General features: G+C 43.4%; 1 protein-coding gene across 1 annotated transcript in view; it reads left to right on the top strand.

Moving 5' to 3' along the window:
• Window positions 1-26490, top strand: part of PIEZO2 (piezo type mechanosensitive ion channel component 2) — a 546102-nt gene that overhangs the window by 178130 nt on the left and 341482 nt on the right. Inside the window, exon 3 of the mRNA XM_038746742.1 lies at window positions 15353-15478. Coding sequence (XP_038602670.1) covers window positions 15353-15478 — 126 coding nt within the window. The remainder of the gene's footprint in view (window positions 1-15352; window positions 15479-26490) is intronic.

The raw sequence follows: 26490 nt of genomic DNA, 5'->3' as shown, positions 1-26490 counted from the left end.
TTTTCATGAGCAGCAGAAAGCATGATCATTGAGCACTATGTTTTACTTTGCCACATGGACATGGAAAGTCAGGGTAATTCAAAGGTCAACTTTGTGAGAAGCTGTGTGACCTAGTGGAAAGAACAGATGCCTGTGAGTCAGGGGATCTGGGTTCTAATCCTAGGTCCACCACTTTCCTGATGAGAGATTTTGGGCAAGTCAGTGAACTTCTCATCTGTACCTCAGTTTCCTCAACTGTAAAACAGTGGTTAAATACTGGTTAAATATGTTGCCAACTTGTACTTCCCAAGCACTTAGTACATTGCTCTGCACACAGTGCTCAATAAATATGATTGAATGAATGAATGAATGAAATACCAATTTTCCCTTCCCCTTAGACTGTGAGCCCTGTGTGGGTTAGGGAAAGAATCCAATCTTATTCTGTATCTACCCCAGCATTTGGTATGGTACCTGGTACATAGCTTCACAAATACTGTTGTTATTACAATGAATTATTATAATATTATTATATTATCATTGATTATTAATAATTATCATAATGCCATTTAAGCGCTTACTATGCATCAAGCCCTGTTTTAAGTGCTGTGGTAAAAACAAATCAATAAGGAAGGACACAATCCCTATCCCACATAGGGCTCTCAATGTAAGTAGGAGGGAGAACAGGCGTCGAATCCCCATATTTTACAGTTGAGGAAACAGGCTCAGAGAAGTCACCTGGTCACAAAGGAGGCAGGCAGAAGAGCCAGGATTAGAACCCAGGTCCTCTGACTCCAGGGCCCATGCTCTTTCCAGTAGGCGAAACTGCTTCCCACTAGACCACACTATTATTATTAGGTCAGAAAGAGGTCTGCTGGAGTCAGCATTCCCTGTTGGGTGAATCCAAGAGCTTATTATGCAGTAGTTCTTTGCCAGCTGTAAACTGCCTCTTGAAATACTTCCTGAGGTGGGGCCAGTGTGTAGCTAGAGGATGCTCAGGGACACGGAGGAATCGTCTAAGGAAGGTTTTGGGGCCTGACTGACTGGCCGAATTGCTCAGTGTGGCTGCTCCCTATAGCCCATGGTTGTCCTTGAGAAGCACATTTAGTTTTCAAGGTAGAAATCCTGGGCCCGTGTTGTTGTTAGTCAGTCCTGCTGACCTTTGTCAAAGTATTGGATTCCAAGCCTTACTGCCTTTTAGACTGTGAGCCCACTGTTGGGCAGGGACTGTCTCTATATGTTGCCAGCTTGTACTTCCCAAGCGCTTAGTACAGTGCTCTGCACACAGTAGGTGCTCAATAAATACGATTGATTGATTGATTGATTCTGGGCAACATTTCTAGTGGCTCTCAAGTTAGTTGTGCATGGTTTTTGCTCGTAAATAATGTCACCCTTTTTTTCTGCATCATAAGTTGTTCTATTTGTAAATATTCTAATTTCCTTTGTATTTGTACCTATTGCAGTTTACAGATGAAAATAAAAGTCTGTGGTTGTGGAAGAACTCCTGATATTTTATTTTTCTTGGTACCTCACTGAAAAAACGATCCATGCAAATAGGCCCTCAACAATGCCAGGGGAAAAGGCAGACATTTGATGTTTGCTTTCCAGGCCTGAATTTTCAACTCTTTGTGCCTTCTTTTTGTGATCTTCTTTTATGGGGGCCCAGGACTATGGGGTACTCTAAAACCCACTCTCTTAAATTTTGTTTCTGAGTCCAAGGGTAGTTGATTCTCTGTAGCCATTCTGACATGGCCATGTCAAACATGAACCTATTTCCAAATGCCCTTGGAGATTAGGAAAATTCATTGTGATCGCTGATGGATGTGGTTTGATCATCAGGAACTCTTCTTTAGGATTTTCTAACTAATCAGTATTCCAACCTGGGAAGAGTTGGCCAAGTGTACTTCTGGGAGTGTTGGTATTCTCATCTTGGTCACTCTGCTCTTCCCCTCTTCTCTTATGTCTTCTCCCCAGTGCACCCTCCCCCCGACCCCTGCATCGCTCAGACCCCTCCACATCAGAAATTCAGGATCATTGCCCACTTTGTCTTTCTCACAACACCTATGTTCACACGCTTCATTCCTACCAAACCAACTGTGCTTGGTTCTTGTCTCTCCGGCTGCCAACCTCTTGCACTTTTCCTCCTATCTGAAATCCCTTCTCCTTCACATCTGGAAGGCCACTGATATTCCATCTTTGAACCTCTTGTGAAACCACATCTCTTCCAAGAGGCTATCCCTCAACAATCTTAAGTCTCCAAGCTCTATATTCTCTCCAAGTTACTTCATCACTTCCATATCATCTAATTATCAAATAATTGATCAATCACATTTATTGAGCATTTACCATGTGCATAGCGCTGCACTAAGCACTTGGGAGGGTACAATATAACAGAGTTGGTAGACATGTTCCCTGTCTACAACATACTCTCCCCCTTCCAAAACTGAATCCTTTATATGCCATTACTTCCTCCTATCTTTAATTTAATGTCTGTCTCCCTCACTAGTTTGTGTAAGCTCCTTGGTGGCAGGAATCATGTCTACTAACTCTTGTACTCTCCCAAGCACTTAGTTCAGTGTACTGCATACAGGAATCTAATAAATGCTGTCCATTGATGTCACTGAGCCTAATGTCCACTTTGAGTGTACCCCCACTTACCCTATCTTCAAAGCACTGCTAAAATCGAATCTTCTCTGAGAGGCTTTGTAGTCAGTCAGTCAATCCCTGTTCAACTCCTCATTTCCCTACCCTATTTGCCCTCCCTTCTGCATCAGCTAAATGCTTAAGTCTCTACATCTTAAGCACTCTGATACTACACTTCCAGCCCCAAAGGACTTAGGTTTATATCCTTATATTTTGCTTTTTCCCCTATCTGCAATTTATTTTCATGTCTTTTTCCCCAACTAAACTGTAAAGTCCTAAAACGCAGGGACCATACTCATCAACTCTATCGTACTCTCCCAAGTGGTTAGCCCATTGTGCTACACACACAAAAAGCTCAATAAGTACTTTTTTTAATGGTATTTTTTAAGTGCTTACAATGTCAAGCTCTGTTCTAAGCGCTGAATCAATTAGGTCAAGAACATGTAAAATCTATCTCAGATCTAGTCAATCCTACCGTATCTAATTTAGAAATGATCTGGCTTTTATATCACAATTGTTGACTTCAACTGTGTGCAGGCAGTCCACATGGGCACACATGCAATTCATTTGTCAAAATCTTGAGGAAGTTGGTTACTCAGCGAGTTATGACTTTAGCTGTATTTCCCCAAAGAGAGAAATTGATATAACCCATTCTGCTTGAAATATGAGAACAATGGGTTTGGCAACGTTTTGGTGGTGTGTCTCAGGAAAGAGCAAAGTTGTTGGAAAGTGTGATGTGATCTCTCATGGAGAGATCTGACTGACACGAGACTCGCTCGGCTTCTCCGGGGGCTTCGAGGCACCAGATAGGATTTCTTCCACTGCTGCGCTTGGTCTTACAGGAGGTTGGTGAAACCAGGTGTTGAATTTGGTGAAATACATAGTGATCATGCAAGTGCCCCACGACGAAGTCATTTTTCCAGATGCCAGATTGTTAGGCAGCATATCCCATAAAAAACGTGTTCCAGTCTGGGTTTCATCAAGCAGGAGCACTGTACTGAATAGTTGCATTAAGAAGCAGCATAGCCTAGTAGAAAGAGCACAGACCTGAGAATCAGAGGACCTGGGTTCTAATCCCAGCTCTGCCACTTGTCTGCTGTGTGACCTTACTTCTCTGTGCTTGTTACCTCATCTGTAAAACTGGGGATTCATTGATTCATTCATTCAATCAATCATATTTATTGTGTGCTTACTGTGTGCAGAGCACTGTACTAAGCACTTGGGAAGTACAAGTTGGCAGCATATAGAGACGGTCCCTACCCAACAGCGGGCTCACAGTCTAGAAGGGGGAGACAGACAACAAAACATGTTAACAAAATAAAATAAATAGAATAGTAAATATGTACAAGTAAAATAGAGTAATAAATCTGTACAAACATATATACAGGTGCTGTGGGGAGGGGAAGGAGGTAAGGCCGGGACGATGGGGAGGGGGAGGAGGGGGATTTAGACTGTGAGCCCCACATGGGGCATGGGTTGTGTCAAAATGGATTAGCTTCATTCATTCATTCAATCGTATTTATTGAGCACTTACTGTGTGCAGAGCAGCTCGTACCTACCCCAGCATCTAGTACAGTGCCTGACACACGGTAAACACTTAACAAATGCCATTAAAAAAATATAAAAAATAACAGACCTTTCTTCAATTAGCCCATGTTCAGGTAGCTCTCTTCCTCCCTTCAAAGCCCTACTGAGAGCTCACCTCCTCCAGGAGGTCTTTCCAAACTCAGACCCTTTTTCCTCTCCTCCTCCCCATCCCCTTGCCCTACGTCCTTCCCCTCCCCACAACACTTGTATATATTTGTACAGATTTATTACTTTATTTATTTTACTTGTTCATATTTACTAGTCTATTTATTTTGTTAATAATGTGCATATAGCTTTAATTCTATTTGTTCTGATGATTTTGACACCTGTCTATATGTTTTGTTTCGTTGTCCGTCTCCCCCTTCTAGACTGTGAGCCTGTTGTTGGGTAGGGACCCTCTCTATACGTTGCTGCCTTGTACTTCCCAAGCGCTTAGTACGGTGCTCTGCACACAGTAAGCGTTCAATAAATACGATTGAATGAATGAATGAATATCTTCATGGGAGATATCTTCTACAGACAAACAGTGGTGGCAGCATTTCCTACTTACGCATCTCTCCCAAAGTTCCTTTTTAAATATTGAAGCAGAGTCACCCCCTTTCTAAGCTACCCCCTTGTTGTGAATTTGGCCATCTGGGAAGCTGCATTAACTTATCCATCCTAAGTGGGTTCACTTTTATGCTCTGAAGTAGAGGACCGAGGCTGAGTCTCAGCCAATGACTTGCGCTCACAGTATTTGAGGGAAGACAGGGCCAGGGGGCAGGAAGTGCTCCTGCGAATCCACTTTGAATTGTAATGTCCCAAGCATTTAGTACAGCATTCTGCACACAGCTACCCCTCAATAAATACCATTGATTGACTGATTCCTGTTCTCCAAGTTCTGGAGAACACAACATTAGTCCCGTATTACGTAAGAAAATTTTTGAGAAGAATATTCCACTTGGGGTTCAAGGCAGGTCTAGGGAAGCAGCATGCATTAGTGGAAAGAGCACAGACTTGAGTATCAGGAGACTTGGGTTTCATGTCCCAAGCATTTAGTACAGCATTCTGCACACAGCTACCCCTCAATAAATACCATTGATTGACTGATTCCTGTTCTCCAAGTTCTGGAGAACACAGCATTAGTCCCGTATTACATAAGAAAATTCTTGAGAAGAATATTCCACTTGGGGTTCAAGGCAGGTCTAGGGAAGCAGCATGCATTAGTGGAAAGAGCACAGACTTGAATATCAGGAGACCTGGGTTCTGATGTGGCATTTACCTGCTGAGTGACCCTGGGCAAGTCTTTTGACTACTCTGTGCCTCAGTTTCCTTATCTGTAAAATGCTTATTTTAATAACCTACCTTTTCTCCCTTTTCCTGAGATTTTGAGCTCCACATGGGACAGGGATTATGTCTGATGCCTAAGTCTGATATCTATGTCTTAAGCGCTTAGTACAATGTTCTGCACACAGTAAGCGCTCAATAAATACGATTGAATGATGTAATTATCCTGTAACCTCCCTCTTACTTAGCACGGTATTTGAACAAAGCATGGCATAGTGGATAGAACATGAGCAAGGGATTCAGAAGGCAATAGGTTCTAATCCTGGCGCTGCCACATGTCTGCTGATTGACCTTAGGCAAGTCACTTCATTTCTCTGTGCCTCGGGTACCTCATCTGTAAAATGGGGACTAAGACTTTGAGCCTAATGTGGGATAAGGACTGGGTCCAACCAGATTTCCTTGTATCCACCCCAGCGTTTAGTACAGTGGTTGGCACATAGTAAGCACTTAACAAATACCACAATTATTACTTAATAAATATCACTATTGTTGATATTATTGCACCTACCCCAGCATTTAGAACAGTGTGTGACACATAGTAAGCGCTTAACAAATACAATAAAAATATTATAAATCTATTGCCAGAATCAATCAATCAATCAGTCGTTTTTATTGAGCACTTGCTGTGTGCAGAGCACTGTACTAAGCACTTGGGAAATACAAGTTGGCAACACATAGAGACAGTCCCTACCCAACAGCGGGCTCACAGACTAGAAGACTGTCTAGAAGTCCAGAAACCACCATCATGAAATTGCTTCATGCAGGCAAGATCCTCCAAACCCAGAAAGCCAAAGGAGGAGGGGCGATGCAGTGGGAAAAGCTGTTTCTCTTAGCATGACATGTGATATCAATCAGTGTGTGGTATTTATTGTGCTATTACTTTATGCAGAACACTGTACTAGTTGGTTTGGAGAATATAATACAACAGAGTTAGTAGTTTGTATTATACTCTAGTACTATAGTTCCACCCACAAGGAGCTTACAGCCTACAGGAGGAGCAGTGTACAGTACTTTATATATATATATATATATATATATATATATAAATTACAGATATATATATCTGTAATTTATTTATATTAATATCTCTCTCCCCTTCTAGACTGTAAGCATATATGGGCAGAGGCAGTCTCTACCAACTCTATTGCATTTTAATAATTATGGTATGGTATTTGTCAAGTGCTTACTAGGAGCCAAACACTGTACTAAACACTGGGGTTGATACAAGATAATCAGATTGAACATAGTCCCTGTCTCACATGGGGCTTTCAGGCTGGGTACGAGGCGAGTAGGATTCACTCCACATTTTACAGAAGAAGAAACTGAGATATAGAGATGTTAAATGACTCGCCCAAAGTGTTGCAGCAGAGAAGTGGCAGAGTCGGGATTAGAACCCAGGTCCTCTGAATCTCAGGCCCATGCTCATTCCATTAGACCACACTGCTTCTCTGTTGGACTCTTCCAAGTACTTAGTACAGTGTTCTGCACACAGTAAGGGCTCAGTAGATACCATCAATTGATTGACTGTGTACTCTGGGCTGGCTGCTGTAGCAGACAGACCAACCAGTTGCACAACTGGGAGAGGGACAGCTCTCCTTGAGCAAAGGCTTTGTGAAGATGGAAATACCAAGAGGATGAACAACTGAGGCAGGCCCCGAGCGGAGCAAACTCAATAGCCAAGTAAGGAACCATCTCTATTTGTCCCTAGTGCAAAGGGAATGTTGGTCACAACCCTGTCTCTTCAGCCACACTGGCACCCTCTGAAGAAGGATCATAGTCATGGTAGAGCACCGGGCAGGGAATCGGGAAATTTGGGTTCAACTTCTGGAGCGGCTGTTTGCCTGCTGTGTAACCTGGGGCAAACCTTTTGACTTCTCTGTGCCTCTGCAAAATGGGGATTAAGTATTTGTTCTCCCTCACTCATAAACCATGTGACCTGTATGGGATAGGGACTTTGTCAAGCCTGGTTGTATTGATTCTACCCCAGGGCTTAGCCCAGTGCTTGACATACAGTAAATGATCGACAAATTATTTTTCTGAAGCGTTGTATTTGAAATTGAAGTCAAGTTTATAAATTTATCACTAGCTACCCCTCAGAATCACTGAAGATTATTATGCCAGAGCCAGAGTTAGGTCTCAGATGTTTTAGTTAGTGTGTTTCTCCAACTACCTCCAATACTTTATTTTTGGTGAGTTAATTTTGTAAGGGCCTCTGCTGAGCAACAATGCGGGCCTTGATACAATCACTGTTGATGATATTGCCCAATCCTTTGGGCAATGACTTGCTACCAGAACTCTGAATAGCTCAATAGGGTTCGGTTACAGAAACCCATATAGACCCTTTCTTTACTCTGCCTAGAGTCATGCTGAGTTTTGGATTCTACCAAAACCTAAATTCAAAGTTTTGCATTTAACTAGGCAGAACCTTCCAGAGGGCAGTCTCAGAGTTGCTGTTAAAGGGACATTATATATTACTGAATGTTTATTGTGTCAAAAGTTTACTTAGCTTAGTAGAAAGTACCAGTGAATAAATATTTCCTGTATAATGGTCTTGAAATCAAATAAGAACCAGGCTACCGGCTTGCAAAAGCCCTAAGTGAAGATAGATGAATCGTACGGTGAGGAGCAGTAGGTAAAATGTTTTCTTTCCAACACTGCTATTTCCACACATTTTATTCTAGGTTAGCACCTGTGTGGTGGATAGCCATTGATATTCTACACAGAGAAAACAAAAGGTCTAGAGTGAGGATAATGAAAGGGCTGGACTTGTGTCCAATAAGGAAGGGGGTACTCTCTAAGCTCCCTTTCCCTTTCTACCTGTCCTCTTTCCTCTTCTCTCTCCTCTTACCCACAACCCTTCTTGCTGTGATCAGTATTTCAGTATCCCTTTGATGTTTTGTCAGAATTTAATGCCACTTTTGGAGGGACGAGCTATTTATGGTTGCCTACTGGCAACGATTGGCCAAAACGCTCACCTAGCCCATTCCAAGCCCAGATCCCTTCTGCAGTGTCATTCATTCATTCAGTTGCATTTATTGAGTGCTTAACATGTGCAGAGCACTGTACTAAACTCTTTCCAGCAATAGAGACACCTTCCTGTAATGGGCTCACAGTCTAGAGAGGGGGAGACAGACATCAATAAAAGTAAACAGGCATCAATATAAATACATAGAATTATAGATATTTGCAAATATACATAAGTTCTGTGGGGTGGGAAGTTGGGGGAAGAGCAAAGGGAGCAAGTCCGGGTGATGCGAAAGGCAGTGGGAGCTGAGGAAGAGTGGGGCTTAGTCTGGGAGGGTCTCTTGGAGGAGGCGTGCCTTCTGGAGGGATTTGAAAGGGGGAAGAGTGATTGGTGGAGTTGCAGAGGGAGGGCATTCCAAACCAAAGGTAGGGCATGGGCCAGGAGTTGGCAGTTAGACAGGTGAGATCGAGGTACAGTGAGAAGTACAGTGAGGTACAGGTACAGTGAGGTACAGTGAGATCGAGGTACAGTGAGAAGGTAATCACCAGATGACCAGAGTGTGAGGGTTGGGATGTAGAAGGAGGGAAGGGAGGTGAGGTAGGAGGGGGTTAGGTGGTGGAGAGTTTTAAAGCCAATAGTGAAGAGTTTTTTTGACAATGAGGTAGACAACCAGCCGCTCGAAGGTCACCGATGACCTCCTTCTTGCCAAATCCAACGGCTCCTACTCCATCTTAATCCTCCTCGACCTCTCAGCTGCCTTTGACGCTGTGGACCATCCCCTTCTCTTCTCCTCCCCATCCCCCCGCCCTACCTCCTTCCCCTCCCCACAGCACCTGTATATATGTTTGTACAGATTTATTACTCTATTTTACTTGTACATATTTACTATTCTGTTAATGATGTGTATCTAGCTTAATTTTTTTTTAATTTATTCTGGTGACTTGACGCCTGTCCACATGTATTGTTTTGTTATCTGTCTCCCCCTTCTAGACTGTGAGCCCGTTGTTGGGTAGGGACCGTCTCTATGTGTTGCCAACTTCTACTTCCCAAGCGCTTAGTACAGTGCTCTCCACACACTAAGTGCTCAATAAATACGATTGAATGAATGAATGAATACGTTATCCAACTTTGACTTCACTTACTCCATCATCTCCTGATTCCCAACTTATCTCTCTGGCCATTCATTCTCAATCCCCTTTGTGGGCTCCTCCTCCCCCTCCCATTCTTTATCTCTAAGGGCCCCTCAAGGTTCAGTATTTGGTTCCTTTCCTTTCTCACTTCCTTGGAGAACCCATTCACTCCCACAGCTTCAGTTATCATCTTTATGCTGATGACACCAAAATCTATATCTCCTTCCCCTTTCCTCTCTCCCTCCCTCTGGGCTCACATCTTCTCTTGCCTTCAGTACATCTCTACTTGGATGCGCTCCCACCACCTAAAACTCAACATGACTAAGACAGAGCTCCTTATCTTTCCAGTCAAACTCTGTCCTTTCCCAAACTTTCCCATCACTGTGGATGGCACAACCATCCTTCCCATCTCACAAGCCTGCAATCTTGGTGTCATCCTTGACTTAGCTCTTTCATTCACCCCAAAGCATTGTGGCTCAGTGGAAAGAGCATGGGCTTGGGAGTCAGAAGTCATGGGTTTGAATTCTCGATCCACCAAGGTCAGCTGTGTGACCTTGGGCAAGTCACTTAACTTCTCTGTGCCTCAGTTACCTCATCTGTAAAATGGGGATTAAGACTGTGAGCCCCATGTGGGGCAACCTGATCACCTTATATCCTCCCCAGCGCTTAGAACAGTGCTTTGCAAATAGTAAATGCTTAACAAATGCCATCATTATTAATATTATTATTACAATCACTCATCACTCATCCTATCCTAACTAGATTACTGCATCAGCCTCCTTTCTGATCTCCCAACCTTCCTGCCTCTCACCACTTCAGTCAATACTTCACTCTTCAGTGGTTGCCTCCGGGGGTTGCCTATCTCCAGTGTTTGCCTATCAATTTCATTATCACACAGAAACTCCTCACTATTGGCTTTAAAGCTCTCCATCACCTTGCCCCTTCCTACCTCACCTCCCTTCTCTCCTTCTCCATCCCAGCCTGCATATTCCACTCCTCTGGTGCTAACCTTTTCACTGTGCCTCCATGTGGCCTGTCTCACTGCCAACCCCTGGCTCATGTACTACCTCAGGCCTGAAACACCCTCCTTCTTCAAATCCACCATTCAATCACTCTTCCCCCCTTCAAAGCCCAATTGAAGGCACACCTCCTCCAAGAGGACTTCCCAGACTACGCCTCCCTTAGCTCCCCTTCCCTTCTACATCACCTCGACTCGCTTCTTTTGCCCCACCCCCACCCCCTGCCCTAGGCACTTATGAATAGATCTATAATTCTATTTATTTATATTGATGCCTGTTTACTTGTTTTGATGTCTGTCTCCCCCTCTAGACTATAAGCTTTGTGGGCAGGGATTTTCTCTCTTTATTGCTGAATTATACTTTCCAAGCACTTAGTAAAGTACTCTGTATACACTAAGCACTCAATAAATATGATTGAATGAATCAATGAATGAATGAATGAACTGGAGATTTTTGAAGAGGGGGTGACATGCTTTGAACGTTTCTGTTCAAGGAGCAGGATTTCATACCACTTTTGTACCTGGCTCCAATGACTTTTTGCTTCAGAGTCAGAAGACTAAAAAAAAATATTACATAAGCCACACCTGTTGATTAACTGAAAATTTTTCCTGTTAATATCAAGGGCCTCTGAGGTAACCCAGGCCTTCCACTCCTAAAGAGGGCCTTGTACCCAAGCCACATGTCTGCTCCGTGACCTTGGGCAAGTCACTTAACTTCTCTGAGCCTCAGTTGCCTCATCTGTAAAATGGGGATTAAGATTGTGAGCCCCACATGGGACAAACCAATCACCTTGTATCCCCCACAACGCTTAGAACAGTGCTTTGCACATAGTAAGCGCTTAACAAATGCCATTATTATTATTATGCCTGCCTGGACCAACCTAATACAGAGTGGGAAAGACAGGTGATTGAACGTGGTGGCAGTTCAGATTCAGAACCCCCAAGATACAGAGCAGAACATCTTGGTAAAAGATGCTTCAATCATTTTGAAGAATTCCTTCTCCCACCCACAAACCCCAAAGCCACATTGCTTTTGCATCTGTGAAAGGGTGCATTTGTGCCTTTAAGATTGTTCTAAGGTCCCTCGTTAGCTCACCGAGAACCTCGTGGAAATTCTAGTTAATCCTTTTTCTGGAGACTTGGACTCTTGTCTGGTTTCAGCCAACACATTGTAACCTGCATGTAGGCAAACCTGGCTTTTCAATTATGAATACAAGAACAAAGTTTGGGGGCTATAGCGAATGCTGTAACCAGATGGAGCCTTGCTTCTCTGTCTTATTGCTGAACATGTGCTTTAGTGGACAATGAACCGCAGAGAGGATGGGAGACAGCCACATGTCATTTTTAGGAGATTGACAGCAAATTTTCTTCTGCAGTTACTGTAAGCGAACCATGGTAATTTAAAAGGTAAGGAGCCCTGAAAGAATAGCGCTTGAAATATCTGGCTTACAGGAGCTGCTGTTTGTTTATTAATGAGCAGTAGTGAATCTGGTCAGGTGACCAGTGAACCTAAAACAATTACTTTGAATGACAAAAGATTAACTTTGAACTGATTTGAATAATTCTGCCTGCACTGGAGTGAGCTGCTGTGGTTGTCTGCATTTTTGATTCTTCATCTCCTTTCTGAGGCATGATGGGATGCCTGAGGGGGCCTGTGTCCAGTGCCAGGATTATTAATAATAATAATAACTGTGGTATTTAAGCACTTACTATGTGCCAAGGATTGTACTAAGCCCTGGGGTGGATACAAGCAAATCAGGTTGTTCACAGTCCCTGTCCTGCATGGGGCTCACAGTCTTCATCCCCATTTTACAGATGAGGTAACTGAGGCACAGAGAAGTGAAGTGACTTGTCCAAGGCTACACCATCATCATCATCAATCGTATTTATTGAGCGCTTACTATGTGTAGAGCACTGTACTAAGTGCTTGGGAAGTACAAATTGGCAACATATAGAGACAGTCCCTACCCAACAGTGGGCTCACAGTCTAAAAGAGTGGGCTCACAGTCTAAAAGTCTACACACAGTCTACACAACAGGCAAGCGTGTAGAGAAGCAGCGTGGCTCAGTGGAAAGAGCCCAGGCTTTGGAGTCAGAGGTCATGGGTTCAAATCCCGGCTCTGCCAATTGTCAGCTGTGTGACTTTGGGCAAGTCACTTCACTTCTCTGTGCCTCAGTTACCTTGTCTGTAAAATGGGGATTAAGACTGTGAGCCCCCTGAGGGACAACCTGATTGCCTTGTAACTTCCCCAGCATTTAGAACAGTGCTTTGCACATAGTAAGCGCTTAATAAATGCCATCAAAAAAAAAAAAAGCGGCAGGGCCAGGGCTTAGTACAGTGCCCTACACATAGTAAGCACTCAATAAATATGATTGAATGAACCCATGACCTTCGGACGCCTAGGCCTATGCTGTATCCACTAATCCACTATGCCATGCTTCTTCCCACATGATTAATGTTTCTTGGGTCTATGTTAGTGAAGTACCCTGGCAACCCCTACATTAGCTAGAGATGAGAATCAAACCTCCCTGCCCGAGAAAGCATCATCCGTGGAACAGAGGAAGAGCAGGATCTGGAGTCTGCTCCTTTGTGGACACAAAGACAGCAACAAACACTTCAGTAGACTCACTGGCAGCATGGCTCAGTGGAAAGAGCCCGGGCTTTGGAGTCAGAGGTCATGGGTTCAAATCCCGGCTCCACCAATTGTCAGCTGTTTGACTTTGGGCAAGTCACAACTTCTCTGTGCCTCAGTTCCTTCATCTGTAAAATGGGGATTAAGACTGTGAGCCCCCTGTGGGACAACCTGATCACCCTGTAACCTTTCTGGCGCTTATAACAGTGCTTTGTACATAGCAAGCGCTTAATAAATGCCATTATTATTATTAGTAGTAGTAGTAGTAGTATCTGGCATAAACAAAGAGTGATCAGACCCAAATTATATCCACAAATCTTCTTTCTCAAACTGGACACTTATTTATTGGTAAGAATCCATGTGCACTGTCTCTGCATCACACCGGATAGCAAATAGGACCCTTTCTTATCCAACAGACCACCATTCTCCCCACCTTGAAAGTCCTACTAAAATCATATCTCCTCCAATAGGCCTTTCCTAACTAAACCCTGGCCCACATTTGCCTTCTCGTCTGCATTACCTATACTCTTTTAATAATTAATAACAGTAATTAGAGTGTTTTGTTAAACCCTCACTATGTGTCAAGCATTATTCTAAGAGCTGAGGTAGATACAAGATGGGTCATGCCCAGTCCCCGTCTCACATGGGGCACATAGTTTAAGGTCTAACTCTTTAGCACTTTGATATTCACCTCATTCCCAGCCCTACAGGACTTACCTACATTTCCTTCTTCCCTGCTGCCTTCCCTGTCTGTAATTCATTTTAATGTCCGCTTCCCCTTCTATTTTCCTGTGGTCAGGGAATGTGTCCACCTACTCCACTGTATTGTGCTCTCTCAAGCACACAGCTCTGCACATTGTGAGCACTCAATAAATACAACTGATTTAACGACTGATTGGAAAGAAGTGATATTTATGAGAGTTGCATCTAGGGGTCTCTTTTGCTAAAATATAAGCAATCAATCTATTCTATTCATTGAGCACTTTGCTCTGCACAAAACACTGTACTAAGTGCTTGGGGGAGTACAATAAAGTATACAGGATCCCAATTCCCAAGGATCTTATAATTCATTCATTCAATCATATTTATTGAGCGCTTACTGTGTGCAGAGCACTGTACTAAGCACTTAGGAAGTACAAGTTGGCAAGATATAGAGACTGTCCCTACACAACAAGGGACTCACAATGAGAATGGTTTGACTAATTAACATACAAAGATGAATTGGTCACCATATATAAGATATGGAAATTATGGATAGAAATGCTGAATTTAGCAAATAATTAGATACAATTCAAAAATTACTTTGGATTTTATATGAATTGTTTTAGTCCAAATTATTCACAATCCAAATTAGTCCAAAAATTACTTTGGATTACTTTGGCAAATATCCCAGCTGGATGAATGAATGATTGGCTTCCAGGGCTGCCTGCTGCTGTTCTTAATTTAGGAATCAAACTCCAGTATTTTTAAAAATGCTATCAAGTACTTACCCTGTGTCAAGCATTGTTCTAAAGTGTTGGGTCGATACAAGTTAATTAGGTCAGACACAGTCCCTGTCCCACATGGGGCTTACAGTCTAAGTAAGAGGGAGGGCAGGTATTGAATCCCTAATATACAGTTGAGGAAACTGAGGCACTGAGAAGCTAAGTGATTTGCCCAAGTTTACCAAGCAGGCAAGTGGCAGAACTGGGATTAGAACCCAGGTCCTCTAACTTCTAGGCCCATGGTCTTTCTGCCAGGCCAAGCTGCTTTCAATAGCAATACAAACATTCATTCAATCATATTTATTGAGCACTTACTGTGTGCAGAGCACTGTACTAAGCGCTTGACAGGAATGATGGATAGAGGAAAGGTAGCGCTTCATGCCTTTGAGCTTTTCTATGTGGATTATTGGAATTCTCACTGTCAGTGGTGTCTTCGAGTACAGAGGACAGCTTTATAGGTACACATTTATATTGGTGAACACAGACAGGAAAATATTTAGCCGTGAGAGAGCTTTAGCAAAATTTCTCTCTATGGGTTTCGTAGTTTCCCCGCAATTGAAATTTCACAGTTCCATCATTTTTCTTTCCTAGGACATACAGGACGGCTACTCAAGTCCCTGTGTTTCTTCAGTCTATCATTTCTGCTCCTGCATATCATCTTCCATATCACCTTAGCGAGTTTGGAAGCTCATAACCGTATCGCACCTGGTTATAACTGTAAGTATCCCATTTTTGTTATTTTTACTTATCCAGGTTGTTCACGCTGATGTTTCACCTCATTTGTAGGAAGTCCACCCAGTTTTTGGATTCAGTAATAAATGGTTAAATTTCTCAATGAATGTAGTGATATGTCTGGGAGAAGATACCTGGTACGGGGTAAAAACAAACAACCTCCTCTAACCTTTGTCACTGTGTTTTTAAACTTGAAAATCAAATCAGAGATAATAATAATGATGATTGTGGTATTTGTTAAATGCTTACTTTGTGTAAAGCAGTGTACTAACACTGGGATAGTTGCAAGATAATGAGGTGTCCCATATGGGGCTCTCAGTCTAAGTAGGAGGGAGAGCAGGTATTGAATCCCCATTTTGCAGATGAGGGAATCGAAACAGAGAAGTTAAATAACTTGCCCAAAGTCACACAGCAGGCAAATGGCGAAGCTGGAATTAGAATCCAGGTCCTCAGACTCCTAGGCCTCTGATTTTTCCACCAAGTCACGCTTCTTCTCAAACTGGAAATGTTGAATTATCACTTCTAAGGCTGTACAGATCAGGAGAAACAATAAACATTCAGGGAACTTTCCCTGGGGCACAGATTTTAGGGCAGAGCCAATCTTGTTGCTAATGAAAAGGGACTACCCTTTTGGAGACTCCCTGGACCCTTCCTTCTGGGATGCTCCTTGCCCAGGCTACCTCCCTAGGTTATAAGGGTGCAGGGCAACACAGGGCAAGAGAGCTGGGCTTTCCCAGGTTGGGATAGTGGCTCTGGATTTCCAGGGCTTTCCTGCCACTTCCTCTGCTGCTCTTCTCTGGTCGTCCATGACCAGCCATCTACTCAGAATAAATCCAGTAGTAGCATCGGGAGAGTTCCTGAGGACCAATCTAGCTTAAGCCTCTCCCTGGCACTTTCCCCTGCTCCTGGTCTCTCCATAATGAAAATAGCAATGTTAATAATAATTCTGGTATTTGTCAAGCACTTCCCATGTGTCGAACACTGTTCTAAATGCTGGGAAGGATACAAGATAATCAGGTCAGACAGTCCCTCTCCCACATGGGGCTTACAATCTAAGTAGAAAGGAGAACACGTACTGAATCTGCATTTTACAGATGAGGTAACTTAGGCACAGAAAAGTTAAGTGACTTGCCCCAAGTCACGTAGCAGACGTGTAGAGAAACCAGGATTAGAACCCAGATCTTCTGACTCCAGGTCTGTGCTCTTTCCACTAGCCTATACTGGACATTGGAAATCCGTCATTGGCAGGATCAAGAGAAAGGACGCTTTTGGCATAGGGCCACAGTCCCTCATGGTACTCCAGAATAATAATAATAATAATAATGATGGCATTTATTAAGTGCTTACTGTTATCGAAAAGTAGGGTGCAAAATAGGTTAATCAGTGTAAATCAGCCGCAGGGTTTGTGTACCTGAGGTGGTGACGCAGATAGGAAAAATGACTCAGAGACATGAGTTCAGATATAGCAGTAAAGAAGGAAAGTGACTACCTGCCTGTTCACCTCCTGAGAGAGGTACGAGTGACAAGCAGACCCGATCCCAGCTGCTTCTTCCTCTTTTATTGGATTTCAAATCCGAGCTACACAAAGGATTCCCGAGAGTAGTGCTGCACTTGAGGCCTTGGCATTCCTAGATCCTAAGTAAAAGTGCAACTGTTTGTTTGTCATGGTTTCCTTAGTGTTAAAAATCCCTGTTTATAAGATGTTATTAGGAGATAACGGTCAACACAAGATGGGGACATCCCAAACAGAGAGAAGCCACTTTGGTTAATGTTACTTTACGCACTGGAGTGCTTTCGGTCTGCACTAAATTGAGGGTTACTGTTGGTATTCACAAGATGGAGTCAGTCATGCCAAGTTCGCTGGCGGACAACACTTACTATGTGCAAAGCACTGTTCTAAGCGCTGACCAAGGGGAAACTGACCAACGGAAAGTGGGGAAGGGCCCTTGCCAAGGCTCTGCTACCCCGTGGTGCTGGTGGGTCAGGAGATGTTGCTAGGGTGTACTCTACTGAGTCTACCCCCCCTGCACTACGTTTACATCTGCAGGGTTAAAAGTCACCTATAGTGACAGTCCCTACCGGAATATGTCAACAACTATATCCTCTATGTAGTAACTTTTAGACTTAAGGGAAGAGTGTGTGAAACTTAAAATAATCTAAATGCCTTTTGACACGCAGCAGTTAAGGTGACCCACTGCAGATTGATTGTTAATGGTTTTTTCCATGTAGAGACTGCAGAAACCTCACTTTGAAACCATCTCCACTTGAAAGGCAAATGTCTCGGTTTAAGCCTATTGAAACTCCAGAAAGTTTGCATATAACAGGAGTTAATCTTCAGCTCATAGCTGCATTGTTAGTGTAACTGACTTTGCTGGTTATTGTCAGCTCAAGTTAGATCATTAACCTTATGCAATCATAAGATTTCTCTAGGAGAAGGAACAGAAAAGAAAGCCAAATCCCAAAGGAAAAGCTATATAATTACCAGAACAACTCTGTCTAAGTATCTAGCTTTTGGTGGGATAACTCTCAGGTGATTTAACTAAAGGGACATTAATGATGATATATAGAACATCTTTCTTGAAGAACTTGAGAGTGTTTCCTCAACACTCTTTTTTGCTTTCCCTGCCAGCATTCCCTATTGGAAAATAAGCAGGGCTACCAAAACAGAAGCTGGAAGACAAATAGCCGTCGTGAATGTTTTATTCATTCATTCATTTATTAAGCTGTTACTGGGTGCAGAGCACTGTACTAAGCTTTTGGGAGAGTACATTATAACAATGAACAGTTTCCCTACCATGTAAGCTAAATGGGTTATGAGAAGGGAGGGACCTCTCATTTTCATGGGCACACTATTCATTCATTCATTCATTCAATCGTATTTATTGAGCGCTTACTGTGTGAAGAGCACTGTACTAAGCGCTTGGGAAGTACAAGTTGACAACATATAGAGACGGTCCCTATCCAACAGCGGGCTCACAGTCTAGAAGGGGGAGACAGACAACAAAACAAAACATATTAACAAAATAAAATAAATAGAATAAATACGTACAAGTAAAATTAAAAAATAGAGTAATAAATACGTACAAACATATATACATATATACAGGTGCTGCAGGGAGGGGAAGGAGGTAAGGTGGGGGGATGGGGAGGGGGAGGAGGGTTAGAGGGAGGAGGGGGCTCAATCTGGGAGTTACTAGCTACTAGCTACTGCAGATTTGTTTGTCATTCATTTTTTAATGCCACCTTAAACAGAGTGGCCTAGTGGATAGGTCACAGGACTGAGAATCAGAGGCCGTGGGTTCTGATCCCAGCTCCACCACTTGTCTGCTATAAGACCATGGGCAAGTCATTTCACTTCTCTCTGTCTCAGTTGCTTCATCTGTAAAATGGAGATTAAGATTGAGCCACATGTGGTTCATGGACTCTGTCGTACCTGATTAGCTTGTATCTACTTCGGTGCTTAGTACAATGCCTGGCATATAGTAAGCGCTTAACAAATACCATAAAAATGAAACAAAACAAAGGCAGCTTTTAATAAAATCAATTGCTGGTGTGTGCATCCTGATTGAAGAAGGAGAGTATCACAGGCATCTGTTTTAATTTCCTTTTCCTGGTTCCTGACTACCCAGCTCATTGCACCTCTGAAATTAGCCCATTTTAATTGGATGGCACTCTTAGGTTTAACCTTGGAAACAAGGACAGATGGCACCAGTGTCATTTTGCTACCTATATGTTCTGGATTACAGTTTTCCATAAAATGGACCAGATTAGGTCTGAGGTTTAGGTTGCATTTTTAGTTCCTCATCGGTAAAACTGGTTGGATTGATTGCTTTCAAAGCTGCAGAATCACCGAGCCAAAATCTCCAGAATTCATAAGTTCCTTCAGAGAAATCAAATCATGTGCGTAGCAGCAATAGTCTATCAGATGTTGTGGAATGTTTTCAGCTTCACATGTGACACTAAAAACCAATACATACTTGAACTGGGATAAAAGGAAAGGGTAAACAAACTTCAGAGTGTGCAAAGTAGTTTGCCCCAGGATTGATACAAACCAGATTCTTAGTCTCAAGCTTTTTTTTTCTTTTTTTATGATCATGTTAAATAAATCCCTGAAAATCTGTTGGGGTCGGTCATGGAAAGCCTGCCTGTTTTAATCAAGTTGCTGACTACAACTCCTGAATATTATTGTCTCTTGATTATTTTGAGCGAAGATGACACCATTGTCATTGTGAAGCGAAATGTATCACTTTTTAATCCTTGTTAGATGTTCTTGGTATTGGCAAGAGTAAAGTAAAATGACTCAAATTGAAAAACGAAGTTGTCTTTACTGGCCTTTTGGGGGACTTTGATTTACCGAGGTCTTGGATGTGCACAAGGGTTTCAAAGAAAAATAGTCTAGAAAGGGCAGGGTTTGTAATCCTCCCCTTCTAGACTGTGAGTCCGTTGTTGGGTAGGGTCTGTCTTTATATGTTGCCGACTTGCACTTCCCAAGCGCTTAGTCCAGTGCCCTGCACACAGTAAGCGCTCAATAAATATGATTGAATGAATGAATGATCATGGGCCATTCCAGCTCACGAACTGCGAATATTAGTTTGTTTTCCTAACCACCTCCCTCCTGTGTCTAAAACTTGAGGTCTTACCCTTCATTACAGTACGAATGGTCCCATCATCCCTCCAGTGATGTTTCAAACTATTGCTTTGAGAGACCCTTGTTTCCCAGAGTCCTGTGACTATTACCTCCAGTAGTTTGATCAGTGGTATTTATTGAGCGCTTACTGTGTGAAGAGCACTGTACTAAGCATTTGGGAGTACAGTGCACCAGAATTGGTAGACATTACCCAATAGGTAAAATATTTTTTAACTTTTTGCCTTCCTTTTTACCCTCCCCATTAAGCTTTCATCTAGGTAGTTGGCTCATTAAAGACAACACCCTCTTCTGCCCCCTCCTCCCCTCTTCCCCTAATGAGGTATACCTAGGTAAATTAGGAAATAAATGTAGCAGGGTGAATCTCTGTCAATTTTCCTACAGCATATGTTGTGTGCCTACTAAAATATTTTTAATTCCATCCCCACTGTGCTATCCAAATAAATATAAACCAGCTCTTAATTATGTCATTACAAATAACATAGAAACACTTCCTTTGACGTAATGGTAACCTTAGGGAATTGGTAGCAGGATTTCTGCGGTACTTCAGTGAATGTGAAATGATTATTTTAATAAGCTCTTTAGGTATTGCCCTGAAACTATTCAAACTAAAGCTCAAAAGACTTTCTTATTTCCAGAGTTCGTCTCGTCCTGTGTTCCATTCTCCATCACCTCTTGGTCAATCCAGACCTAAATTTTCTGCATTTATTTACACCCTCATTAGGACTCATATTTATATTTGTACCCAGTTACATATTCCATTCACTTGCATCGTAAACGTTTTAAAGTCTTTCTCCCCATTCGACTGTAAGCTCCTTGTGGGTAGGGAAGGTGTTCCTTCTGGAAAACGGCACAGGGGTTCACTCTGACATGGCTCAGGTGGCGGTGTCTCCTCTGAGGTGGTCGGCTTGGCGCAGTACAGCATCATCTCAGGGGTCAAACCAGAATCCTCCAGCATCAGCCAGAGAGTAAGCAAACCCCACTACTGAGGGTGAAGAGGCCTGAAGGAAGAGACTAAAGAGCTTCATCCTCTGCTGCTCTGCTTCCCTGCTGCTGCTGCTGCTGCTTTTGGCTAGTGGTCACGGGCCTGTGAGAGGGGGGTGTAGTTTGCATTTGTCTGGGCAACCTACCGATTCTACCAATCGAGAGGCAAAAGGGTTGGGCGGTGATCGAAAATGGCTCCGCGTCCCCTAAGTCAGTCACTTGATGCGTTCTGAAGCTGGCACTTCCACACTCCCTCCCAATCCACTCCCCACCCCCAGATTCAGTCCTCTTAACTAATCCTGAAATAATGGAAATTGGAAGCAGAGCATAATTCAAGTATTTGAATGTTCTCTTCTCTGCCTGCCTGCCACTTCATTCATCAGTCGATTGTGTTCATTGAGCTCTTACTATGTGAAGCTTGTTATCGACAAGTAAGGGGCAAAATAAGTTAACCCGTGTAAATCGGCCGCAGGGTTTGAGAACCCAAGGTGGCGACGCAGATAGGAAAAATGACTCGGAGACCTAAGTTCAGATAAAGCAGTAGAGGTAGGAAAGCTGACTGCTCGCCCGTTTACCTCCTGAGAGGTACAAGTGACGAACAGCCCCGATCCCAGCCGCTTCTTCCCTTTTATTTGGTTCCCTAACCGAGCTACACAAAGGATTCCTGGTTGCACAAAGCTTTGGCACCCTGTTGTCAGGAGATGTTATCAGGAGACATCACCCACACAGGATGGGGTCGCCTCAGACAGGGCATAGCCACTTTGATGAGTGTCAGCCCTCCTCCATTACAGGATCTTCTGTGAGGCCGGCTCCTATTCCTCACACATCCTGTCATTGAGTCTTGCACTCAATGGAGTCGGTTATGCTAAGCTTTTAGGGAAAATGCAGCCAATGCCACTTCTGCTGGAGTATGCGGCTAGGGTGGACAACAAGATCACTGTACTAAGTGCTTAGGAGAGTACAGTACAACAGAATTAAAAGGCATGTTCCCTGCCCATAATGAGCTTACAGTCTCGATGGAGAAACAGGACATTCTAGACTGTGAGCCCATTACTGGATAGGGACCGTCTCTACATGTTGCTGATTTGTATTTCCCAAGCTCTTAGTACAGTGCTCTGCACACAGTAAGTGCTCAATAAATATGATTGAATGAATGAATAAATTCTTCCTCTGTATGCCCGACTTTTTCATTCACCGCTGGAGATCAGATATGAATCTTCCTCCAGAAGTGGGACAGCCACGAGCAGCTCCAGAAAATATATGAAAGGCAGTTAAAGCACTCTTCCCTGGTAGGGACCTGGAATCCGTGTGGATTTACAGCTCAAATCACACCTCCCTCTCACTGAGACCCTCCCTCAGAAAAGTTCAGAGACTTTATAATTTCAAGTAAATGACAACCAATCAGGAGGTGAAATAAAGCAGTCCTTTATGGGGTCATCTTGGAAGATTTTGCTTGATTTACATTTCATAGAGCAAAATAAGCTTATTCCCTGTGGAACTGTGATTATCTCAACTGTAGGGTCGGCAACCCCTCCCAACTCTATAAACCTTCAATAAGGCTTTGAAGCAGGGAGCATCAGAGGCAGGATTTGGGCCAGGGGTTGGTGGCCAGAGAGGCAAGACTGAGGCCCAGTGAGAAGGTTAGCACTAGAGAAGTGAAATATGTGGGCTGAATTGAAGAAGGAGAGTAATGAGGTGAGGTAGGAGGGGGCAAGGTGGTGGACCGCTTTAAAGTCAATGGTGAGGAGGTTTTGTTTGATGTGGAGGTGGATGGGCAACCACTGGAGTTTTTTGAAGAGCGGAGTGACATGTCCTGAACGTTTTTTTAGAAAAATGACCTGTGTAGCAGGGTGAAGCATAGACTGGAGTGGGGAGAGACAGGAGGCCTGGAGTTCAGCAAGGAGGCTGATGCAGTAATCCAGGCAGGATAGGATGAGTAATTGTATTAGCGTGGTAGGAGTTTGGATGGAGAGGAAAGGGTGGATTTTAGCGATGTTGTGAAGGTGGGACAGACAGGATTTAGTGATGGATTGAATACTTGGGTTAAATGAGAAAAAGGAGTCAAGGATAACGCCGGGCTTGTGAGACAGGAAGGATGGTGGTGCCGTCTATAGTGATGGGAAAGTGGGCGGAGGACAGGGTTTGGGAGGGAAGGTAAGGAATTCAGTTTTGGACATGTAAAGCTTGAGGTGACAGGAGGACATCCACGTATAGATATCTTGAAGGCAACAGGATATGCGAAACTTCAGAGAGGGTGAGAGATAGGGGTCGGAGATGTAGATTTGGGTATCATCCGCATAGAGGTGTTAGTTGAAGCCATGGGAGCAGATAAGTTCTCCAAGGGAGTGGGTGTAGATGGGGAATAGAAGGGGACCCAGAACTGAATGTCTGTCTGTGCTCTAGACTGTAAGCTCCTTGTGGGCAGGGAACACATAATAATAATGATGGTATTTATTAAGCGCTTACTATATGCAAAGCACTGTTAACTTTTGCAATGTACTCCCCCAAACACTCAATATAGTGCTCTGTGTACACAGAAAGTGCTCAAATGCGATTAATTAATTGAATAATTATAATTTTGGCATTTTTGAGACCAATGTACCAAGACTAAATGTTGTGATAGAGACAAAATAATCAGGTAAGACATAGTCCCTGTTGCACATGGGGCTCACAGTCTGAGTAGGAGGGAGATCAGGTATTGAATCCCCACTTTACAGATGAGGAAACTGAGGTCCAGAGATGTTAAATGGCCTGCCCAAAGTCACATAGCAGGCAAGTGGCAAAGCTGGGAGTAGGACCCTCTAACTGTATGCCTTTGCTTTTTCCACAAGGTCACACTACCAAGGTGGGCTACCAAGCAGATGCTGTAGCAGAGCCTGAAAAGGGGCACATATTTCAAAGACATAATGAAGCACAGCCTGAAGAGCTAGATTGTTGAGATTCCCCCATTGCAGAGATGAGGCCAGCCTGGCAGATGTCCATCAGGACATGATTCACCCTCCCTCTCAGTGGGGTCTTTCTGGATCACCACAGGCTTCAGTGCCCAAAGTCCCTTCAGGACACTGATTATCCAACCCAGCTTATGGTCAAAGTCATGGAGATGAGAATCTGTCCTTCAGCTGGTTTTCTCCAGCTGAACATTTGAAGGCTCTGAGACATTTCCCCAGTAGCCACTCAGCCTTCCTATCTGAGCTCTTGGGAATATTCCAGAAGCTGGGCTTGGCAGGTGTGGGTAGGAGGCTCTCCGGATGTATCAGGGAAGGCCATGGGGCACTTTTTCTCAATAGATGGTTACTGGACAAAACAGTGTATAGTCCATGTGGAACTGGCCCTGGCTAGTGGGGATAACTAGTTTTAATCATAGTTTTTGAGTGCCCACTGAGCATAATGTATTACATACTAAGCACCTGGGAAGTATCTACTTACAAATAGAGTCATCAAAATAAATAACTGAAAGTACATTTGAATTTCCTCTCCCCCTCCCCATCCCCCCAGCCCTTCCTCCTTCCCCTCCCCACAGCACCTGTATATATGTTTGTACAGGTTTATTACTCTATTTTACTTGTACATATTTACTATTATATTCATTTTGTTAATGATGTACATCTAGCTTTATTTCTATTTATTCTGATGACTTGACACCTGTCCACATGTTTTGTTTTGTTGTCTGTCTCCCCCCTCTAGACTGTGAGCCCGTTGTTGGGTAGGGACCGTCTCTATATGTTGCCAACTTGTACTTCCCAAGAGCTTAGTACAGTGCTCTGCACACAGTAAGCGCTCAATAAATATGATTGAATGAATGAATTAACAAGCATGCACTAGTGCTAAGGATGGGTCTGTCAATCATCTTCATCATTGAGTCTTAATGTGTACAGAGCATTGTGTGAAGCACTTGAGAAAGTACAAAACAAAAGAGTTGGTAGCTACAGTCCCTGACTACAAGGACTTTACAGTTTACAGCAGGATGCAGATATTAACATGAATTAGAGAGAGAGGAAAAGGGAGAGAGTAAGGATATGTTCATAAGTGATGTGGGATGCAGACATTAACATGAATTAGAGAGAGAGGAAAAGGGAGAGAGTAAGGATATGTTCATAAGTGATGTGGGGCTGAGGTTGGAGTGAATATGAAATGCTTAAGGGGCACAGATCCAAGTGCATTGGTGATGCAGAAGGAAGGGAAAATAATGGCTTAGTCAGGAAAGGCATCTTGAAGGAGATGGGATTTTAGGAGGGCTTTGAAGATGGGAAGAGTGTTGGTCTGATGGATATGAAGGGAAAGAGAGTTCCAGGCCAGAGCAAAGACATGCATAAGAGATAAGGGGTAGGATGGATGAGATTGACGTATAGTGAGTAGAGTGATGTGAAAGGACTGTGTGGGCTGGGTCATAGTATGAGATCAGCGAGGTAAGGCAGTAGGTGTGGAGAGCTTTTTGAGTATTTTACAGCCAATGGTAAGGACTTTGATGTGTTTAGGAGCAGTGGGGAGACATGGACTGAACATTTTTTTAGAAAAATGACCAGAACAGCTGAGTGAAGTGTGAACTGGAGTGGGGAGAGACAAGAGGCAGGGAGGTCAGCCAGGAGGCTGATTCAGTAGTCAAGGTGGGAAATAATTGTTTGATCCATATGGTAGCAGTTTGGATGGAAAGGAGACGGCAGATATTAACAATGTTGTGGAGGTTGAACTGACAGAATTTGGTGATAGATTGGCTATGTGGGTTGGAAGAGATGAGTCAGGGTAATTCCCAGATTATGAGTTTGTGAGGCAGGAAGGGTGATGGTAGTGTCTACAGTGATAGGCAAGTCTATGAGAGGTTTTGGTTAGGGTGAAAAGATGAGGAGATATCTTTTGGACATGTTAAATTTGGGGTTTCAGTAGGCTATCCACATATAGGTGTTTTGACGGCAGGAGGAAATGTGAGATTGCAGAGAAGGGGAGAGGTCTAGGCGGGAGAGGTCTAGGCTGGAGAGGAAGATTTAGGAGTCATCCATGTGAAGATGATTGAAGCCACAGGAGCCAGTGAGTTCTCCAAGAGAATGGGTGTTAATGGAGAATAGACAGGGACACAGTCCTGAGCCTTGAGGAGCTCCCATAGAGGGTGGTAGAAACTAAGAAGGAGTGGCCAGAGAGATGGGAGGAGAACCAGGAGAAGACATGTGTCAATGAAGCCAATGTTGGATAATGTTTCCACAAGAATCGGGTGATCAACGGTTTCAAAAGAAGCTGAGGGGGTGAGGAAGATTAAGATGGACTAGGGGCCATTAGATTTGGCAAGAAAGATGTCATTGTTGACCTTAGAGGGGGCAATTTCTGTGGAGCGAAGAGAACAGAAGTCCGATTGGCAGAGTTGGAGAAGAGAGTTGGA

The sequence above is a fragment of the Tachyglossus aculeatus genome, chromosome 5, assembly GCF_015852505.1.
Source record: "Tachyglossus aculeatus isolate mTacAcu1 chromosome 5, mTacAcu1.pri, whole genome shotgun sequence".
Taxonomy (NCBI): Eukaryota; Metazoa; Chordata; class Mammalia; order Monotremata; family Tachyglossidae; genus Tachyglossus; species Tachyglossus aculeatus.
The sequence above is the reverse complement of the archived record's forward strand: the minus strand, read 5'-3'. Positions and strand labels throughout refer to the sequence as shown.